The 22,191-nt window shown below is 42.7% G+C and overlaps 1 protein-coding gene across 4 annotated transcripts in view; it reads left to right on the forward strand.

Annotated features, from left to right (window-relative positions):
• Positions 1–22,191, forward strand: part of bbs9 (Bardet-Biedl syndrome 9) — a 372,439-nt gene that overhangs the window by 82,450 nt on the left and 267,798 nt on the right. For 3 of the 4 annotated variants that reach the window (XM_073049830.1, XM_073049803.1, XM_073049812.1), the window contains 2 exons: positions 3,568–3,672; positions 13,787–13,801. In XM_073049830.1, coding sequence (XP_072905931.1) covers positions 3,568–3,672; positions 13,787–13,801 — 120 coding nt within the window. The remainder of the gene's footprint in view (positions 1–3,567; positions 3,673–13,786; positions 13,802–22,191) is intronic. The other variant, XM_073049822.1, reaches the window with a different exon arrangement.

Consider the following 22,191-nt stretch of genomic DNA (forward strand, 5'->3'; position numbering starts at 1 on the left):
GCCTGGCGAAGGAGGAGTTCAAGAGGATGGAGGAATTGGGGATCGTACGGAGGTCCGACAGCCCATGGGCCTCCCCCCTGCACATGGTGCCCAAAGCAGCTGGGAGTTGGAGACCATGCGGCGACTACTGCAGACTGAACGAGGCTACAACTCCAGACCGCTACCCCGTGCCGCACATACAGGACTTTGCAGCAAACCTGCACGGGGCAAGAATCTTTTCCAAAGTAGACCTCGTCCGGGGATGCCATCAAATCCCGGTGCACCCTGAAGACATCCCCAAAACAGCACTCATCACCCCGTTCGGCCTGATCGAGTTCCTCCGAATGCCGTTTGGCCTGAAGAATGCTGCACAGACATTCCAGCGGCTAATGGATGCGGTGGGACGCGACCTGGACTTCGCGTTCATCTATTTGGATGACATCCTTATAGCCAGCAGTAGTCGTCAGGAGCATCTGTCCCACCTCCGCCAGCTCTACTCCCGCCTGAGTGATTTCCGCCTCACGATCAACCCGGCCAAATGCCAGTTCGGTCTCGGTACCATCGACTTCCTGGGCCACAGGATTACCAAAGACGGGGCAACACCTCTGCCCGCCAAGGTAGACGCGATCTGCCACTTTGCCCGGCCCAACATGGTCAAAGGCCTGCAGAAGTTCATTGGTATGGTGAACTTCTACCACCGTTTCCTCCCCTCAGCAGCCCCTATCACGCGCTCTTTGTACACCCTGATGTCGGGTAAAGGCAAGGACATTACTTGGGACGGGGAGGCCACGGCCGCTTTCGTTAAAGCCAAGGAAGCCTTGGCAGATGCCGCGATGCTGGTGCACCCCAGAACGGATGTTCCGACCGCCCTCACAGTGGACGCATCCGACACAGCAGTCGGTGGGGTGCTGGAGCAGCTCATCGAGGGGCGCTGGCAACCCTTGGCGTTCTTCAGCAAGCACCTACGACCACCCGAATTCAAGTACAGTGCTTTCGACCGGGAGCTGTTGGCATTGTGTCTGACAATCCAGCATTTCAGGTACTTCTTAGAAGGCAGGCTGTTCACCGCGTTCACGGACCACAAACCATTGACCTTCGTGTTCACGAAGGTCTCTGATCCCTGGTTGGCTCGCCAGCAGCGACATCTGTCCTACATCTCCGAGTACACGACGGACATCCAGCATGTCTCGGGAAAGGACAACATCGTGGCGGACGCACTCTCCTGACCAGCTATCCAGGCTCTGTCCCTGGGGGTGGACTATGCAGCACTGACGGAGGCGCAGCAGGCAGACGACGAGATGCCCAGCTACAGGACCACAGTCTCGGGTTTGCAGCTGCAAGACTTTCTCGTAGGCCCAGATGAGAGGACCCTCCTGTGCGACGTGGCTACCGGCCAACCTCGCCCCATTGTCCCGGCAGCCTGGAGGCAGCGAGTTTTCAACTCCATACATGGTTTGGCGCACCCATCTATCAGGACAACTGTCCGGCTGGTCTCCAGCAAGTTCGCGTGGCACGGACTTTGCAAGCAGGTCAGTGAATGGGCCAGAACGTGCGCGCAGTGCCAAGCAGCCAAGGTGCAGCGGCACACTAAAGCCCCACTGCAGCAATTCGAACCCACCCACCAGAGGTTCGACCACATTCATGTGGATATCGTGGGCCCCCTACCAGTGTCCCGAGGAGCGCGGTACCTCCTAACTATGGTAGACCAGTTCACAAGGTGGCCAGAGGCGGTCCCGCTCACCGACGCATCTGCCGATTCCTGTGCCCGAGCACTGATTGCAACCTGGGTAGCACGTTTCGGGGTACCGGCCCACATTACCCCCGACAGAGGCGCCTGTGGTCGGCTGTGGCCAGCCTGTTGGGAACGCAGCTACACCACACAACTGCCTACCACCCACAGTCGAATGGACTAGTGCATATATGTCAAACTCAAGGCCCACAGGCCAAATCCGGCCCGCGGTGGAATTATCTTTGGCCCGCGAGATAATATCTAATTACTATTAAAGCTGGCCCCAGTAATCGAAGCGCCTATGGCGTATGATATGGCTAATGCTGAGTTTATTCAGGTACCAGGTTTTCAGGGTTTTTAGTGTTTATTCGGCAGTCTTCTTCATAAGAAACAGAATTTGTAAAGTGAAACACTTTGTAGTTATAGCAGAGACTGAGACACATGAGAAGCAGGCTGAAAAAACGGTGGCAACGAAAGCTGCATTCGCACGCGTCCGACTGATCTGGCCCGCATGAAGCTACATTTTGCTCAATCCGGCCTGTGACCTAAAATGAGTTTGACCCCCCTGGACTAGTGGAACGCTTCCACCGCCACTTGAAGTCGGCTCTCATGGCCCGTCTGTGAGGACCCTAACCGGGTGGACGAGCTTCCCTGGGTCTTGTTTTGAATTCGCACAGCACCCAAAGAGGATCAGCATGCCTCGTCTGCCGAGTTGGTGTACGGCGCACCCCTGGCCGTCCCAGGAGAGTTCATACCAGCCCCAAGGAGGCAAGAGGAAGAACCCGCAGCAGTCCTGGACAGACTATGCAAAAGGCTCGGCAACCTGGCCCCCCGTCTCGACTTCACAGCACGGACGGACCCCGACCCATGTACCCAAAGACCTGCAGAACTGTAAGTTTGTGTTTGTACGAAGGGGCAGACACCGGGCACCGCTACAGTGGCCGTATGAGGGGCCGTTCATGGTGATCAACAACAACGGGTCCACGTACGTTCTGGACATTGGGGGGGGGGGGGGGGGAAAGAGTAGGTTTTCACGGTGGACCAACGTCATTTCCACCCGGAGAGGGCGGGCGCTAGGGATTAAATGCCAGCGCCGCGAAGTTTGAATAAACTAGTCTCGAAATGACTTCCCAACTGTGTGTCGTTGTCTCTAGCTCTGTATGTAGTACATCGCTACACTGGTTTATTTTTGTGGCTGTTTAATTCTAATCAGATCTGTTGGTTTATATATTCTTAACACCACAGTGCCCATATATTTTTAATAAAGCTTGCAAGTTAAATTTGTGTAAGGTCAAATTGATTGTATCTAAAATAAAAATAGATTTTTTTTGGTAAATGTTCACTTCTGGACTGGAGTGGAAGCAAGTCATAATCCTGAAGGATTATCTAAATACAAAAATTTCCTAAAGCATATTAATAGCGTAATAATATATTTCAAAATTTTAATTCCTGATTTTTAATTTCTGTAATGCAAACTGGTGTTGATGTCTAATCTTTGAAATATTAGAAAAACATATGATCCAGTAACAATTGAGTAAATTCGGATTATTATGTCGTTATAACCCTGAATTAGCTTTGCACATAACTAAACTGATTGAAATGGATTTGGAGATTCGTTTAAGCAGAAGACCTGAGAGAATTTTGAGGTTACCTGAAATTTCAGAAGTTCTGACATTTAAATAATTTTTTGCTCCTCCCTGCAAGATAATATAGTTCCAGCAAATATTCAAAGCTTCATATTAGTAGAGGTACAACTTTTAATAACTTCTCTCAAAGTCTGCACTCAGGGAGTGCAGAGGATTTAATTGTTCTTGCATTGAGCTTGAGGAAGAAGGTAATGATGCTGTATTGTTTCTCAGAACCTGGGACATCAAAGAGTGTATTGCTGTCGGTGTTCTTAAAGGAAAGCTTCCCACCTGCCACACTCGGGGGAGATGTTGCAGTTTCTTATTGTACATCAACAGGTACCCATAAGTTCTGTTGTTTCACTGTCAAACTGGTGTAATCCTGACTAGTAACTTAAGTGCCAGTCTTGAACTGCTTATTAGCACTGATTCTTTAATGAGCTTGCAAAGTAAATTTGGGTCAGTTAGAATTAACTGCGTCTATAATTTAAATATTTAATAAATGTCTTTAAATTTTCTAAAAAGTAGAATTGGCAAAATAAAATACTTGAACATTGAAATTATAATCTCTAGAAAAGTATTTTAATTAAATTACAACCAATCTTCTTCTTGCCTGATTTCTTTAATATGTAAAAACATATTGATCTCTTTTAAGAATCTACTGAGTGACAAGCAGTGTCACAGTCCTCTGGAGTAGGGAATTCTGATTGTGAGTCCCAGAACATCTCAAATGAGTGAATTCAGATCCTTTCAGCATGTGTCTTTGATATACGCAACCTTGATATTCTGCAAAGGGAAATCCACTCTCCTTGTGTAGCCTCTTGTAATTTTATACATGATTAAATCTATACATAGTTTTGCTGTTGCTCAAGTAAACTTTCATATATTTCAAACCTGACAGACTGCTTGATGTTCTCAAACACAAGAAAATCTGCAGATGCTGGAAATCCAAAGCAACACACAAAATGCTGGAGGAACTTAGCAGGCCAGACAGCATTTATGGAAAATAGTAAATAGCTGATATTTCGGTCCAAGACCCTTCATTAGTACTAGAAAGGAAGGGGAGAAATCAGAGTAAAAAGGTAGGGGGATGGGAGGAAGTACAAAGTGGCAGGTGAAAGGTGAAACCAAGAGAGGGGGAGGGGATGAAGTAAAGAGCTGGGAAGTCGATTGGTGAAAGAGAGAAAGGGCTGGAGGAGGGAGTATCTAATAGGAGAGGATAGAAGACAATGTAAGAAAGGGAAGGGGGCGGAGCACCAGAGAGAGGTGATGGGCAGCTAAGGAGATAAGGTTGAAGAGGAAAACAGGAATGGGGAAAGGGGGAGGGGCAATTCCAGATGTTCAAGGAATCGATGTTCGTGCCATCAGGTTGGAGGCTACCCAGATGAAATATAAGGTATTGCTCCTCCAACTTGATTGTGGCCTCATGGCGGCAGTAGAAGTGGCTATGGACTGACATGTTGGAATGGGAAGTAGAATTGAAATGGGTATCTGGACTATAACTCTTCCCACCCTATTTGTGAAAATGCCATCCCTTTCTCACAGTTCCTCCACATCTACTCTCAGGATGGGGCTTTTCATTCCCGATCTAATAAGATGCCCTCCTTCTTCAAAGAAAGGGGCTTCTCTTCCCCCACCATCAATGCTGCCCTCATCTGCATCTCTTCCATTTCATACATGTCCTCATGTCATCCTCCTGTTACCACACCATAGTGTTCCTCTTGTCATCACCTACCACCCCAACAGCCTCTGTGTCCAGCACATTATTTTCCATTTCTTCTGCCATCTCCAACAGAATCCATCAAGCGCATCTTTCCCTCCCCCCCCCCCCACTTTCAACCCTCCACAGGGATTGTTCCCTATGCAATTCCCTTATCCTCTCATCATGCCCCACTGATCTCCCACCTATTACGTCCTTGCAGTCAGAAGCACCTCCTCCCTCAGGGCCCAAACAATCCTTCCAGGTGAATTGGCACTTCACCTATTAGTCTGTTCGGGTCATCTACTGTACCCGATGCTCCCGGTGTGGCATATAGTGTATCAGGGAGACCCGACATAGAGTGGGAGCCTGCTTCACCAAGCACTAAGCTCCTTCTTCCAGAAAAAGTGGTATCTTTTTTTTCCCCTATGGTTTCTATCTTCTCATATCAGATTTCCCCCTACACCAGCCATTTATCTTTCATCAATCAACTTCCCAGCTCCCCTCCTCCCACCTTCTTACTCTGACTTCTTCCCTTCCTTTCCAGTCCAGTCCTGATGACGACTCTTGGCCTGAAACATCAACTGTTTACTCTTTTCCATAGATGCTACCTGGCCTGCTGAGTTTCTCCAGCATTTTGTGTATGTTGCTTGATATTCTATTCCCTATCCAATGAATGAATTTAATCATATGGAGACATGAGACTGCAGATGCTGGAATCTGGAACAACAAACAACCCCTTCAGTTGGTCAGGCAGCGTAAGACCATATATGATCATAAGATGTAGGAACAGAATTAGGCCATTCAATCATGGCTGATTTATTTTCCCTCAGAACTCCATTCTCCTGCCTTCTTACCATAACATTTGTTGCCCTTAATATTAACCTCTGCTTTAAAATATACCTAATTTCTTGGCCTCTACAGCTACCTGGCAATGAATTTCACAGATTCACCACCTCTGGCTTTAAAAAAAAATCAACCTCCCCTCTGTTCTAAAAGGGTGTCCACTATTGGAAACATCTCTTCTGTGTCCACTCTAGGCCTTTCAAGATTCAGTAGCTTTCAATGAGATTCCCCTTCATTCTTCTAAACCATCAAATGCTCTTCATACTTTAACCCCTTCATTCATATGATCATTCATGTAAACCTCCTCTCGACCCTCTCTATGCCAGCACACCCTTTCATAGATAAGGGACCCAAAACTGCTCAAAATCCTCTGAGTGTAGTCTGACCAATGAATTATAAAGCCTTGGCATTTCATTCTTGCTTTTTTATTCTAGCCCTTGAAATGAATGCTAACGTTATATTTGTCTTCCTTACTACTGGCTCAATCTTCAAGTTAAACTGCAGGGAGTCCTGCACTAGGACTCTCAAGTGCCTTTGCACCTGTTGACCATCTCTATGGCAGCTCTGCTGAGGACATGGTTGTCCTCATGTTGTTCTGACGCCATAGCACAAGGCACACAGGGAGCAGAGCAGAGTATTCAGCTCCCAACCCTGGGGAGTATCGGGTGGATGAAATGTTATGACCTATTCTAACTGTCTGAGGTTTGCCAGTCAGAAAATCTAAAAGCCATTGCATATGGAAGCCCTAAGGCCAAGTCCAGGAGATTAGAGATGAACTTATTTGATATTATGGTGTTGAATGCTGAGCTGTAGTCAGTAGCATTCTGACTTGTGCATTCTTATTGTTGATCCAGAGCTGAATGTAATACAAGGGAGACAGCATCCACCTATCAGGTCATTTGGGAGATTGGCGCTGATGTGGGTGATTGCCAGTGTTTAAAAGCTCTTCAAAACACCAAGTAAATCTTTCATCAAAGCACCTATAAGTTATCATATACTACTTTGAGATTAATTTTCTTGCAGACATTTAGAGGAAATAAAGAAATACAACAGAATTTAACTGAAAATTGTACATAAATAGTCAAAGATTGCCAAATACCAATGTGCAGAAGAAGACAAACTACAAATAATAATAGTGAGGACATGAATAGTAAATATTTGTTCATAGTGAATCCATAGGTCATAGAATCAGTCTTTCGTTGTGCTGAATGAAGTTATTCACATCATTTCAGGAGCCTGATGGGTATAGGGTAATAACTGTTTCAGAACTTGGTGGAGTACTTCCTGTCTAATGGTAGTAGCAAGTAGAGGGCATGGCTTGGGTGGTGGAAGTCTTTGATGATGGATTCTGCTTTCTTGTGGCAATGCTCCATGTAAATGTACTCGGTGGTGGGAGGGCTTTGCCTGTGCTGAACTGGACTGAATCACCACTTCCTATAGCCTTTTCCATTCCTAGGCATTGCTTTTCCATACCAGGCCATGATGCAGCCAGTTATGATACAGTCTACTGTGGTCTGTGCAAACTTATAAGAAAGTAGAGGTGCTGTCATAATTGTGTATTTTTGTAATTGCACTTACATGCTGTGCCCAGGACAGTCCTCTGATATATTGATGCCAAAGAATTTCAAACTAATGAACCTCTCCATCTATATTCCCCTATTGAGGCCTGGTTCCATAGAACTTTGGCTTCTTTCTCTTGTCAATATTCACCTCTTTGGTTTTGCTGACCTTGACTGAGAGTTGGTTGTTGTGGCACCACTGAACTAGATTTTCAGTTGTCCTCTAATATGCCTATTTGTCACCACTTTTGACTCAGCCAACAACAGTGGTGTCATCAGCAAACATGAATACAGCATTAGAGCTATCCATAGCCACGTAATCACAAGTATAAAGTGAGTAGAGCACTTGAAGTGCATAACCATGTGGTGCACCTGGGCTGATGGTTCGAAGTAAATCTATTATCAAAGTGTGTATATGTCATCATATGCTGCCATGAGATTCATTTTCTTGTGGGTATTCACAGTAGAACAAAGAAATACAAGAGTCAATGAAAAGCTACATACAAAGACTGACAAGCAACCAATGTGCAAAAGATGATAAACTGGGAAAATACATTAAAACAAATAATAGTATATAAGTAAATTAGTTATACTAAGAACATGAGTTGTACAGTTTGAGGCAATAGGTTGTCAAATCAGTACAGTGTTGAGGTGAGTGAAGTTATCCATGAATGGTTCAGGAGCCTGATGGTTGAAGGGTAATAACTATTCCTGAATCTTGTGGTGTGGGACCCAAGGCATCTGTACTTCCTTCCTGATGGCAGCAGTGAGAAGAGAACATGACGTGGATGGTGGGGATTCTTGATTTTGGTGCAAGATGTTGTTGCCGATCCATAGTAGTTGACTTCTGCCAGTGAGCAAATCAATGATCCAGTTGCAAAAGGAAGTAGCGAGACCCAGATCTTGACGTTCAGTGATGAGTTTCAATGGGTGGGGGGGGGAGTGGGCGGTTATGGTATTGAATTTTGAATGTTTTAGACTTAGATCATGTTCTTCAGGAATCAGTAATTCACCTGGTTCTTTACAGCGTTATTTACACTAGTGCTAAAAAGTTTGTGAACCCTGTAGGATTTTTTCTAGTTCTGCATAAATGTGACCTAGATCAAATGAGATCAGATCCTCACATAAGTGCTAAAACTAGATAAAGAGAACCCAATTAAATTTTTTTAATTATACTTTTTAATTTATGTAGTGAGAAAAAAGGTCCAATATCACATGTATTTTTTGGAAGAATTATGTAAACCTTTGCTTTCAGTAACTGGTTTGATCCCCTTGTATAGCTATAACTTCAACCAAAAGTGTCTGGTAACTGTTGATCAATTCTGCACATTGGCTTGGAGGAATTTTAGACCATTCCTCCTGACAAAACTGCTCCAGCTCTGGGGTGTTTGTGGGCTTCCTTACATGAACTGCTTGCATCAGGTCCTTCCACAACATTTCTATAGGATTAAGGTCCAGACTTTACTTGGCCATTCCAAAACACAAATTTTCTTCTTTTTAAACCATTTTGTTGTTCAGGTCAAGTCAAGTTTATTGTCATTTTGACCATAGACTGCTGGTACAGTACACAGTAAAAACGAAACAACGTTCCTCCAAGACCCTGGTGCTACATGAAACAACACAAAACTACCCTAGACTATGTGAGACAGCACAAGGCTACACTAGACTATGTAAAACAACATAAAAACTGCACTAGACTACAGACTTGCACAGGACTATATAAAGTGCACAAAACAGTGCAGGGGAGTACAATAATTAATAAACAAGACAAGGCACAGTAGGGGACAAGTTACAATATAATAATAAATGACGTAGATGTCAGTCTAGACTCTGGGTATTGAGAAGTCTGATGGCTTGGGGGAAGAAACTGTTGCATAGTCTGGACGTGAGAGCCCAAATGCTTCGGTACCTTTTGCCAGATGGCAGGAGGGAGAAGCGTGTTATTTAGAAGATCAGCAACTACCTGCTTGTGGCCAATAAAACAGAAAACAACTAATATCTTTATTAATCATACTTTTTCTGGTAGACATCACTGCAAACAACAGCCTGTAACTTCACTGTTGGAGATGAACTTTTGAATCGCCTGAATGACGTGACATTTTTGCGGTGTGAACTGATCTTGGAGGAGCAGGACAGTTGCAGTGTAGTATGTGTGGGCAAAATGGAGGTGGTGGGGTCCAGACCAGAGAGTGGGGAATGAGCCACCTTGGAGGCAATTTGATGAGGTTGTACGGAGGCGAGTGGAGGTGAGGCAAGGTTTAGATGGAGACCGGGCCCAAAAGCAAGAAAAGACCAGATCTGAGCGCTGAGCTGAATTGAAAAGGTTGGGTACAGTGTATCAAGGCGGTGAGGCATAGGCCTGAGAGCTTAACAAAGCAGTAGTACCCAGGTCCAAGAGCGAGGAACAACCTGAGGTTTGGACGATTTAAGCACCGGGCCAGATTGAAAAGGTCAGGGTGTCAGGGTTAGAGGTGAGGGACGAGCCAGTTCAGCTTGCTGCTTCACGAGGTTTACTTGTCTCTATGCTGAACTGAGGCTGTGACCTGCAACTAATGGGCTTCTGTATTGGCTGTAGTGATGCCTGGCTTCGGTGTCTATGACTCACTTTTGTGAACTTTAGTTCTGAATGCTATTTTCTTACTTTTATTGTTTGCGTGATTTGTGTATTTCTTTGCACATTGGGTGTTTGATAGTCTTTTGTTTTAATGGGTTCTATTCAGTTTCTGTGTTTTGTGACTGCCTGTAAGGAGACAAATCTCAAGGTTACATAAAGTAGACCTACTTTGATAATAACTGTATTTTGAACTTTGAATTCAAAATTAATTTTGCTATGAAATCAACCAAAATAACAACCTAATGTTAAAAATAAAATGCAAGAAAACATGAAAAAAATTGCATATATGATTAAGTCCACTCTGTTATTTTTTAATATACTGTAAATTTCCTGAAACATGCTTGTGTGTCTGGGACCACACCATTGAAATGCTTGGAATCACTAAACCATCTGCAGGTCTGATTGACACAGTTCCAATGCTTAGACCTACTGGTGTAACTTCAGGGTATTGCAGGAACTTGGAGGTAAATTTTTAGTCAAATGCCTATGAGAATTCCAAAGTTGAAAAATAATTGGGATGACAGCAGCAGGAAGTTCAAAATGCCTGCATTTGCATGATCTGATTGTTGCTGCAAAAAGTTACATATTACTGTTAAAAGAATAATCAAGTGAATGTCATGATACAATCTTGCTATTAGAAGGTAACAGATACTGGTGGAATAAATCTATAATGGATTTTAACAGGGAGCTGCAACTAAACTGCATTATCCTACATATGCTGAAAGATCAGAATTAAGTCTTATTCAAAAGATGATTTGTTTGATCCGATGGTTCATTGGTTTGCAGTGTTATTTAATTTAAAAGTAAGACAGCAATGTGATTAAGTTAGTGGTTTGACATCAAGATAGCTAGACCATTGATCCAGAGTTCAATGTCCATTGCAGTAGATGGACAGGGTAACTTGAATTTGAATTTAAGTTGTGCAATAGGATACAGTACAGTACACTACTGGTTTGGCATTTAAAAACTCATCTGGTTCATTATTGTCCTTGTAAAGGACACTATATTCCATATTTCCTTATAACAAAAGAGGCAGTTACAGCCCAACCCTCTTATGTTGAATTTTCAGAGCAATTCAATTGTCCATTGATTTTCTCTGCAAGTTACTATCCCTGTATTCTCACCGACTGCCCCCAGATTTCATCTACTTATTAAGGTAAATACTAACTTAAAGCTGCAGAAATCCTAGTGCAATACAGGGATTGGCAAACTGACTTGAGTACATTTGTAAATACAGCCACAAACTACAAATCTAGTGCAGGTATTTAATAGGTACTACCCTTACTACTCAGCAGTAACAGAGCAGAGAGTTGCTGCAGCTGATACAGCTGTTGCTCAGTGACATGGGTTCAATTCTCGTCTCTGGTGCTGTCTGTATGGAGTTTGAAAATTCCTCCTGTGGATGTGTAGATTTTACCTCGGTGCTATGTTTTCCTCCCACATAAACAATGACATCAGTACATGTCCATAAGCCCATAAGACGTAGGAGCAGAATTAGACAATTTGGCCCATCACATCTGTTCCACCATTCCATCATGACTGATCCATTTCCCAGTCAGCTCCATTCTCCTGCCTTCTTCCTCTATCCTTTCATGCCCTGACTAATCAAGAATCCATCAACTTCTGCCTTTAAATACCCAATGACTTGGCCTCACAGCTGCCTGTGTCAATGGATTTCATAGATTCACCACTCTCTGGCTAAAGAAATTCCTCTTCATCGCTGTTCTAAATGGATGCCCCTCTATTCTGAGGCTGTGACATAAAGTCTTAGACTCCCCCAGCATAGGAAACGTCCTTTCCACATCCACTCTATCAAAGCCTTTCAACATTTGATAGGTTTCAATGAGATATCACCCCTCCTCTCCATCCCTCCAAATTACATAGAGTACAAACCCAGAGCCAACAAATGCTCCTCATATGATAAGCCTTTTAATCCTGAACCCGAATACTAATACTTATGTTAGGATGCTGTTTATTGACTACAGCTCAGCATTTAACACAATCATTCCTACAGTTCTGATTGAAAAGCCCCAAAACCTGGGCCTTCATACCTCCCTCTGCAACTGGACCCTTGACTTCTTTACCAGAAGACCAGTGTCAGTGCGAATTGGAAATAACATCTCCACCTCACTGATAATCAACACTGGTGAACCTCCAGGATGTGTGATTAGCCCACTGCTCTACTCTCTCTACACCCATGACTGGGTGCCTAGGCACAGCTCAAATGTCATCTATAAATATGCTGATGAGACAACTATTATTGGCAGAATTTCAGATAGTGATGAGAAGGTGTACAGGTGTGAAATATATCAACTAGTTGAGTGGTGTTGCAGCAACAACCTTGCAGTCAGCATCAGTAATACCGAAGAACTGATTGTAGACTTAAGAAGGGAACACACACCAGTCCTCGTAGGGGGATCAGAAATGGAAAGAGTGGGCAATTTCAAGTTCCTGGGTGTCAACGTCTCTGAGGATCTATTCGGGCTCAACATATCGATGCAGTTATAAAGAATCCATTATAGCGGCTATATTTCATTAGGAGTTTGAGGAGATTTGGTATGTCACCAAAGACATTTGCAAATTTCTACAGATGTTCCGTGGAGAGCATTCTAACTGGCTAGTATGGGGGAGTGGCCACTGCACAGGATCAAAACAAGAAGCAGAAAGTTGTAAGCTTCATCAAAGGCACAGGCTTTCCCCAGCATCAGAACACCTTCAAGAACCAAAGCTTCAAAAGGCATCATCCATCATTAAGGACCCCCATCACCCAGGACATACCCTCTCCACATTGTTACCCACAGGGAGAAGTACAGGAGCCTGAAGGCACACACTCAACAATTTAGGAATAGCATCTTGCCCTCTGCTATCAGATTTCTGATAGCATTTATTGCACAACTTATTTAATTTACGGTAACTATTTTATATATATATCGCTACTCATTGTAATTCACTTTTTATTAAGTATTGCATTGTACTGCTGCTGCAAAAACAACAAATTTCACATCATATGCTGGTGATATTAAACCTTATTCTGATTTTAAATCACTTTCATGAACCTCTTTTAAAATCTCTCCAATGTCAGCACATCCTTTCTTAAGGGTCCCAAACTGCTCACAATACTCCAAGTGAGTATACACCATTGCCTTATAAAAGCCTCAGCATCGCAAAGTCTTGTTGGTTGACAGGTTAGTTAGCTGCTGAAATTTATTCCTGGAGTTAGTAGATAGTGGGAGAATCAGACAAAAATTAATAGGTATATGTGAGACTAGTGAGAGAGAAACAAGTGGAGGATTAGAATTCTCTGAGAGCTGGCCTAGACTTGAGGGGTCAAACCACCTCTTATAAGAAAGTATAATATCAAAAATGAAAGATCTCAGGGAAAAGCATTTGAAAATGTAGATATAAATAAAATATCCATAGAAATTGCAAAATTGAGTCAAGTGTTGGTACTGAAGCAAAATAGAGAAAACAAAACACACTTAACATTTAAATTTAAGTTTGTTAATGTGACTAATAAGTATTACAGATTATTTTGGATAGGTGAAATTATGTAGGCTTTAAGTTCTTTTCATCGCAAACCATTATGTGATGTTGCGTATAAACAAAAAGGAAAGACACGTGTAAGGTATGAATAGATAGAGTTGAGAAAAGATACCCAGGTTTTGGGTTTTAACCACATGACTGCCATGTTGTTTACTGGGTTCTGTTTTCCTTTGTGCTTTCTTTGATAATCAGAGCGAAATCCTGAAGGTAGGTTAAATACTTTCCACTACTTGTGTATTGAGAAATGTGAATATATATTTCAATGAATTCAATCAAGATGTTTAAATCACCAAATTCTGTCTCAATAGATGTAAATTGAGTCTTGTGCTATACATTTATCTGTCCACTCTACAATTGATGATGTTTGCTTCTTGTGGCTCCAAATAAACTTGATTTTTGTAGTCTCATAAGGAGATGTCTGATGTTAGGCTTTTCCTGGCTTGTGAATTTGAATTTTAATGCTATTAATTGAGTAATCTGTGGGATGAAAGTTGGCATGGATATAATTGTTTGTATCATCATGCAATTGTACATTCATACATGTGTGTTGTAGACCACAGCACTGGGATTCTGAGCCTCGTTAACAACTCCTGATCCATGGAAATAGCCAGGCATTTCATGGCACTATGACAAATTGAAATTAAAAACAACATACTGGAATTATTTCACAGGACAGGTAGCATCTACAGTGAGAATTCTTAACATTCACTTTTTAGGATGATAACTTTTCATCACGAATAGGAAAGGTTTGGATTCAAGCATGTTCAAGTTGAGTTAGAGGATTAGGGAAGGGAAGCGGAGAAGTCCTTTCTTTATGTAGTAGGATGGGGGCCGACAGAGACAGGTGGTGTATGCTGAAGGAAGTTGGTGAATGCTTGCTTTTTGCAGGTCATTTGAGTAAAAGTACAGGTTGAAAGAGGTGAATGAGAAAAGAAGTAAAAAAACAAAACTGGAATTATTGAAAATCTGATGCTCAAAGGAATGATGAAAATAGATAGAGGGTAGGGCAGCATAATTGGAGAGAAAAATACTGTTAATATTGCAGGTTGATGACTTTTTATCAGAACTCCAGGGTTGGACACAAACTGGCAGTCTGACGTATTAACTGTTGATTCTTGAGGACTGTAATGTGCCTAGATGGAAGACCAGATGCTGTTATTTGTAATTGTCTTTGCAGTTTCAAAACAGGATAGAGTTCTAAAGGCAGCAAGGTCAGAGTGGGATAGAGAATTAAATGGGCAGGCAACTAGAAAATCTTGGTCAATGAAAGAAGTTAAAAAGCAGCTCTCTTTGACAGGTTACTTACAAGGGGACATAGTGAGATGTAGGGCTTGTTTCTGTGTGCTATGATTCTATGAACATTATGTGACTTAAATGCTTTCCTTTTCCCTATATTTAATTATTGTGTTGTAACATTCAGTCAACAAAATAATTTGTAAAGGACACTTTCTGCTGTTGCATGCAGCATGTAATTTCCCGTGTTTTCCTAAATGTTTAACATCATCAGCTAACTGGAACAACACAGTGAATCAAATAGAGTGACCCACTAGACAAAACAGGAAAGGATTAAGGAAGTTCTGGCGACCAGCTTCACACCAGTGCTTTTGGCCCATATTTCATTTCCCTGTCAAAGGATTGACTTGACCTGTGGTGACTACTTCAGCCCTTCACAACAGTTTCTTCCATTTTAATTTCTTACAGTTTTTTAAACATCAGCAAAAGTTTAAAAGCAACGTACAGAGCACAAAATTTTAGAGCGATGAGGAAAAATGCAACTGAAAGGAAATTCTAGGGGCTCCTAAAGGCAGAGTCACTCATTTTCTTGCAATCAGTGGTAGAGCTAAATGTGGATCATAGGCAGATGGAGCAGGATCCAGAGACTAGAGATTAGAATGTAGGACTGGAGGAGGCTGCAGAATAAATGAAGGTTAATCAGTGATGTCAAGTATTTGGACCTTTTAGGAGGTCTTCAGAAAAGTGCCACACAAGGCGTTGGAGCTAATACCCTGTGGAATGGACAGAAAATATAGAACAAGGGTACACAAGTTATTTTCAGGTTGCAGGCTGTGCGTAGTGGAGACCGCAAGCTGTTCATAATCATTTTCAGTGATTTGGATGAAGTTATCAAGTGTAATCTATCCAGATCTACTGGTATTATAAAGCCAGATGGCAGTACAAACTGTGTAAAGGAAACAGAGAAGGTTCAGGAGGATTTAGATAACTGAATGGAGAAGGATGTGGAATTTACAATCTAGTATGTCCTTGCTGATCAGATAGGAGTCAGTTTCCTGAAGGTAGTTCATGGAAAAGTAGAAACAAAATAAGTTTAATTGGCGATCTAATCTATTTCTATCCAATATTCTCGCACTCCTCGTATCACTTGATTATTTCTGTATATAAAAATGTATCTATTCCCTTAAAATATATTCAGCAACTTGACTTGTACCACTTTGTGGTAGAGAATGTCATGGTATTATTCTAAATGAAGAAACTTTTGTTTGTCTCTGACCTGCTGAACTAGATTGTAACTGCTTGGAGTCCCTTGTACAACACAGAAACTGGCTCTTTAGCCCAGCACATCCACGCTGATCTTATTGCCCATTTGCACTAATCACCAACTGCCTGCATCCGATCCTTACCCTTCTATACCTTGTCCGTTCAAGTGCCTCTTTAACTGTCTAAAAATAATTATTCACTCCTCTAGCAGCGAGTTCCAGATATGGTTCATCTTATTCTTCATCTTAGAACAATCAGAGTAAAGCCATCAAACTACATGGTGCCTTGTACTGTATGTTGATATAAAAGGAGTGAAAGAGACAGATTAGCTTTAGAGGGGATACAAACAATTTTTTTTAGCATCTGGTAGGGTCCTGCTCTGCTCATGCTATTATTTTGTGTTGTCTATGTCACATAAATAATCTGTCTGCATTCATACCTCAGCCAGTTTATCCCATCCCAAAATCATTCATTATATTGTTGTCACCCTCGTCTGAGTATTTATTACCTTTGCTGTTTCCCATTGTTTACATTCTCTAAACTCTAGCTCACCAAGGTACACTTCAATATCAACAGTGCTCATGCTCACCATTCATGCTCAGTCTTTTCAAGTGATGAGCTTCAAACATTTGGCCATATTTAATTTCTTTCACAATTTAAGTTCTCTCTACATCTGTAATATTCTCTCTCTCTGCAACCTGAAGAACTATCTACTGAATACTTACACCTTCAGCAAAATCCTTTCAATTACTGAATCATTGACGCAACCATTTAATCTGGTGCTCTTGAATTCCTTACCCATCCTCTCTGTATCTAACATTCTTCAAGCCATCTCTTTGAAATCATGTTTAGGTTTTGGGACGCCAGATACATCTTCTAACAGCAGGTATCTGTATCTTCAACACTTAATGTATTTGGAACAATGAGCATCTTCTGATACAAAGATGTGTGACATTCCTTGCAGTACTCAAAATGAAAGCTGTAGATACTATAACCCTTATATCACCAATAAGGTTAATAGTGATCAATGTCCACCTGACATTATTGCACTGAAAATCTTAGAAAATATCAAGCTTGGGCAACAGGAGGCCTCATCAGGATTAAGTGCTGTGTACTGAGGGAGTAAAATTGTGAAAATCTCTGGTTTAAATGTTTGTATCAGTCATTGAAATCAGTTTTCCAGATTTGAAATTATCACGTATTTTGTTTAGTCCATTTTAGTATTGTGCATTCAATGACATAATACAGTTTTTTTTAAATGAGTATGAAATGCGAGATATACTAAAAAAAAACAAGATTTGCTAGAAATAGCAAGTATTTTATATGGAAAAACTATTTGAAGTTAAGGCATCATTGCTTATACCAGAATCCACAGAGGTGACATGAACCTTTTATTTCTTAAAGAACTCAAGATTGACGTATGCTCACTTTAGGTCAAATGGATTTTTACCCATTTCCTCTGAAATTTATCTCTGTCTAGAATTAAATCTATGCATTCTTTTTCATTTCCTTTGTGCATAACATTAAATGATTTTTGTAATAGTTACTTATAAACGAATGTCAGGAATGATGGTTGAGTCAGCGCAGAGATTGACAAGTAATTAAGCCCTTCTATTTCATGAATCTAAGCTGCTCATTCCCATATTTTTCATCTATTACAATAAGATTGAATTTGTAGCATCTAAAGGTTCAACTTAAAAGCAAAATTGATGATGCCAGCTAAGGTAAATCAGTTATGGATATACAAATAGGGAGCAGTAGTTGCCCACTTTGCCTTTCTATTCTGATCGATCATTCAACAAGGTCGTGGCTTATCTGATTGTATTCACAACGCATCACTCCAATCTTCCCACAGTAACATTTCACTTTATAATACCAAGTTATTGGAAAGCATTCTAAGTGACTGGATATGAGTATTTGGATAGATGGGGACTGATTAGGGATAGTCAGTGTGGCTTTGCATGTAGTAGGTCATGTCTAACCAATTTCGTAAAGTTTTTTGAGGAAGCTACCAGGAAAGATGATGAAGGCAAGGCAGTGGATGTTGTCTACATGAACTTTAGCAAGACATTTGATAAGGTTCTGCATGGGAAGTTAGTCAAGAAGATTCAGTCGCTCAGCATTCAAGATGAGGTAGTAAATTGGATTTGACATTGGCTTTGTGGGAGAAGCCAGAGAATGGTAGTGCATAGTTGCCTCTGACTCTCCACCTGTGGCTAGTGAAGTGCCGCAGGGATTGGTGCTGGGTCCGTGTTGTTTGTCATCTATATCAACGATCGGGATGATAACGTTAACTAGATCAGTAAATTTGCGGATGAATCCAAGATTGGGGGTGTAGTGGGCAGCAAGGAAGGCTATCATGGCTTGCAGCGGAATCTGGACCACCTGGAAAAATGGGCTGAAACATGGCAGATGGAATTTAGTGGAGACAAGTGTGAGGTGTTGCACTTCAGTAGGACCAACCAGGGTAGTTCTTACACAGTGAATAGTAGGGCACTGAAGAATCAAAGGATCTGGGAATATAGGTCCATAATTCATTGAAAGTGGTGTCACTGGTAGGTAGGGTCATTTTTTTTTTTAAAAAAAAGCTTTTGGCAGATTGGTCTTCATAAATCGAAGTATTGAGTATAGGAGTTGGGATGTTCTGTCGAAGTTGTACAAGATGTTGGTATGGTCTAATTTGGAGTAGTTTGTGCAGTTTTGGTCACCTACCTACAGGAAAGATGTAAATAAGGTTGAAAGAGTACAGAGAAAACTTACAAGGATGTTGCCGGGACTTGAGTACCTGAGTTATCGGGAAAGGTAGAATAGGTTAGGACTTTATTCCCAAGAATGTAGAAGACCAAGGGGAGATTTTATACAGAATTATAATGGTTATTGATAGGGTAAATGCAAACAGGATTTTTCCACTGAGTTTGGGTGAGATTACAACTAGAGGTCATGGATTAAGGATGAAAGGTGAAAAGTTTAAGGGGAACATGAGAGGAAACGTCTTCACTCAGAGAGTCATGAGAGTGTGGAACGAGCTACCAGTACAAGTAATGCGTGTGAGCTCAATTCAAAATTTAAGGAAAGTTTGGATAGATACATGGATGGTAGAGGTGTGGAGGGCTGTGGCCCCATTACAGATTGATGGGAGTAGACAGTTTAAAGGGCTTGGCATGGAATAAATGGTCCAAGGTGACTGTTTCTATACTGTCCTTTTCTCTGACTCTGACTCTCTCAACCTGAAATGTCGATCATCATTTTGCCTCAACAGATGTTGCTTGAACTGCTGATTTTTTTCAGCAATTTGTTTATTACTCTGCAAACCTACATTGTCAGTTCCGTTGTATCTGCAGGAGGCTAGAAAAGCAAGCCTAGTTTTTCCTAAATCTTCCTCCTCAGACAACCTGCCTTTACCAGATAGTCACCAAACTATTTCCAGTGCATTAGTACCCTTCCTTAAATAAGTAGACCAGTACTATACATGGTACTCAAGATGTGGTCTTACCAGTGCATGATTAAATTGAAGGGTAACCTCACTATGTTTATTCTTTTCCATTGACAATAACCAATAGCATTCTGTTAGCTTTCGTAATTATTTGCTGTACATGCATGCTAGCCTTTTGTGAATCGTGCCTGTGACTGACAATTTTACAACTTCTCATGTTATGCCCCATTTCTGAGAACATTACCCATTTTCATAATTCAGTAATCCCATTTCAATTCTTAACTGAACATTGAATTTCAGAAATAAATAAAACTTGTTAGTTCATCAGCAGTATTTTGTGATGTATTCTACTATAAAATTGAGGTGTAGTTACCATCTCACCACGTGCCTTGCCCCTGGCATCCCCCACCTCTCATCACTTTATACCTCACACAAAATGCTGGTGGAACACAGCAGGCCAGGCAGCATCTATAGGAGCAGCACTGTCGACGTTTCGGGCCAAGACCCTTCGTCAGGTCTAACTGAAAGGAGAGATACTAAGAGATTTGAAAGTAGTGGGGGGAGGGGGAAATGATAGGAGAAGATCGGAGGGGGTGGGATGAAGCTAAGAGCTGGAAAGATGATTGGCGAAAGTGATAGAGCTGGAGAAGGGAAAGGATCATGGGACGGGAGGCCTCAGGAGAAAGAAAGGGGGAGAGGGGAGCACTAGAGGGAGATGGAGAACAGGCAGGGTGATGGGCAGAGAGAGAGAAAAAAACAAACAACTAAATATGCCAGGGATGGGTTAAGAAGGGGAGGAGGGGCATTAACAGAAGTTAGAGAAGTCAATGTTCATGCCATCAGGTTGGAGGCTACCCAGCCGGTATATAAGGTGTTGTTCCTCCAACCTGAGTGTGGATTCATCTTGACAGTAGAGGAGGCCATGGATAGACATATCAGAACGGGAATGGGACGTGGAATTAAAATGTGTGGCCACTGGGAGATCCTGCTTTCTCTGGCGGACAGAGCGTAGGTGTTCAGCGAAACGGTCTCCCAGTCTGCGTCGGGTCTCACCAATATATAAAAGGCCACACCGGGAGCACCGGACACAGTATACCACACCAGCCGACTCACAGGTGAAGTGCCGCCTCACCTGGAAGGACTGTCTGGGGCCCTGAATAGTGGTGAGGGAGGAAGTGTAAGGGCAGGTGTAGCACTTGTTCTGCTTAGAAGGATAAGTGGCAGGAGGGAGATCGGTGAGAAGGGATGGGGGGGACCTTGGCTTCCCTTCGTCCACCATCAACTCTGCTCTCAAATGCATCTCTCCCATTTCCCGCACATCTGCCCTCACCCCATCCGCCCGCCACCCCCACTCAGGATAGAGTTCCCCTTGTCCTCACCTACCACCCCACCAGCCTCCAGGTCCAACGTATAATTCTCCGTAACTTCCGCCACCTCCAACGGGATCCCACTACCAAGCACATCTTCTCCCCCCCCCCCCCCCTTCTGCTTTCCGCAGGGATCGCTCCCTACGCGACTCCCTTGTCCACTCGTCTCGTCCCCCCCCCCCACCCCCCCCATTCCTTCCCACCGATCTCCCTCCTGGCACTTATCCTTCTAAGCGGAACAAGTGCTACACCTGCGCTTACACTTCCTCCCTCACCACCATTCAGGGCCTCAGACAGTCCTTCCAGGTGAGGCGACACTTCACCTGTGAGTCGGCTGGTGTGGTATACTGCGTCCGGTGCTCCCGGTGTGGCCTTTTATATATTGGTGAGACCCGACACAGACTGGGAGACCATTTCGCTGAACACCTACGCTCTGTCCGCCAAAGAAATCAGGATCTCCCAGTGGCCACACATTTTAATTCCACGTCCCATTCCCATTCTGATATGTCTATCCATGGCCTCATCTACTGTCAAGATGAATCCACACTCAGGTTGGAGGAACAACACCTTATATACCGGCTGGGTAGCCTCCAACCTGATGGCATGAACATTGACTTCTGTTAATGCCCCTCCTCCCCTTCTTACCCCATCCCTGATATATTTAGTTGTTTTTTTTTCTCTCTCTGCCCATTACCCTGCCTGTTCTCCATCTCCCTCTAGTTCTCCCCCTCCCCCTTTCTTTCTCCTGAGGCCTCCCGTCCCATGATCCTTTCCCTTCTCCAGCTCTGTATCACTTTCGCCAATCACTTTTCCAGCTCTTAGCTTCATCCCACCCCCTCCGATCTTCTCCTATCATTTTGCCTTTCTCCCTCCCCCCACTACTTTCAAAACTCTTAGTATCTCTCCTTTCAGTTAGTCCTGACGAAGGGTCTCGGCCCAAAACGTCGACAGTGTTTCTCCTATAAATGCTGCCTGGCCTGCTGTGTTCCACCAGCATTTTGTGTGTGTTGTTTGAATTTCCAGCATCTACAGATTTCCTCGTGTTTTCACTTTATACCTGTTTAGTTTTAGTTACTCTTTGTGGGTTAGTCCAAGTATAAATATAAACATACAAATATCTTAGATATTTGTGAAAATGAACAAGAGTCTGCAGATGCTGGCATCTAGGGTAAAAAAAACGATGCCTAAAGTGCACAGGTAGTAAAGTAGCATCTGTGAAAGGAAGGTCTACGCTTTGGGTCAAAGCCCTACATCAGTACTGAAAGGGAACAGAAAATATTGTTAGTGTATAGCTTGAGTAG

Source organism: Hemitrygon akajei, chromosome 1 (assembly GCF_048418815.1).
Source record: "Hemitrygon akajei chromosome 1, sHemAka1.3, whole genome shotgun sequence".
NCBI lineage: Eukaryota > Metazoa > Chordata > Chondrichthyes > Myliobatiformes > Dasyatidae > Hemitrygon > Hemitrygon akajei.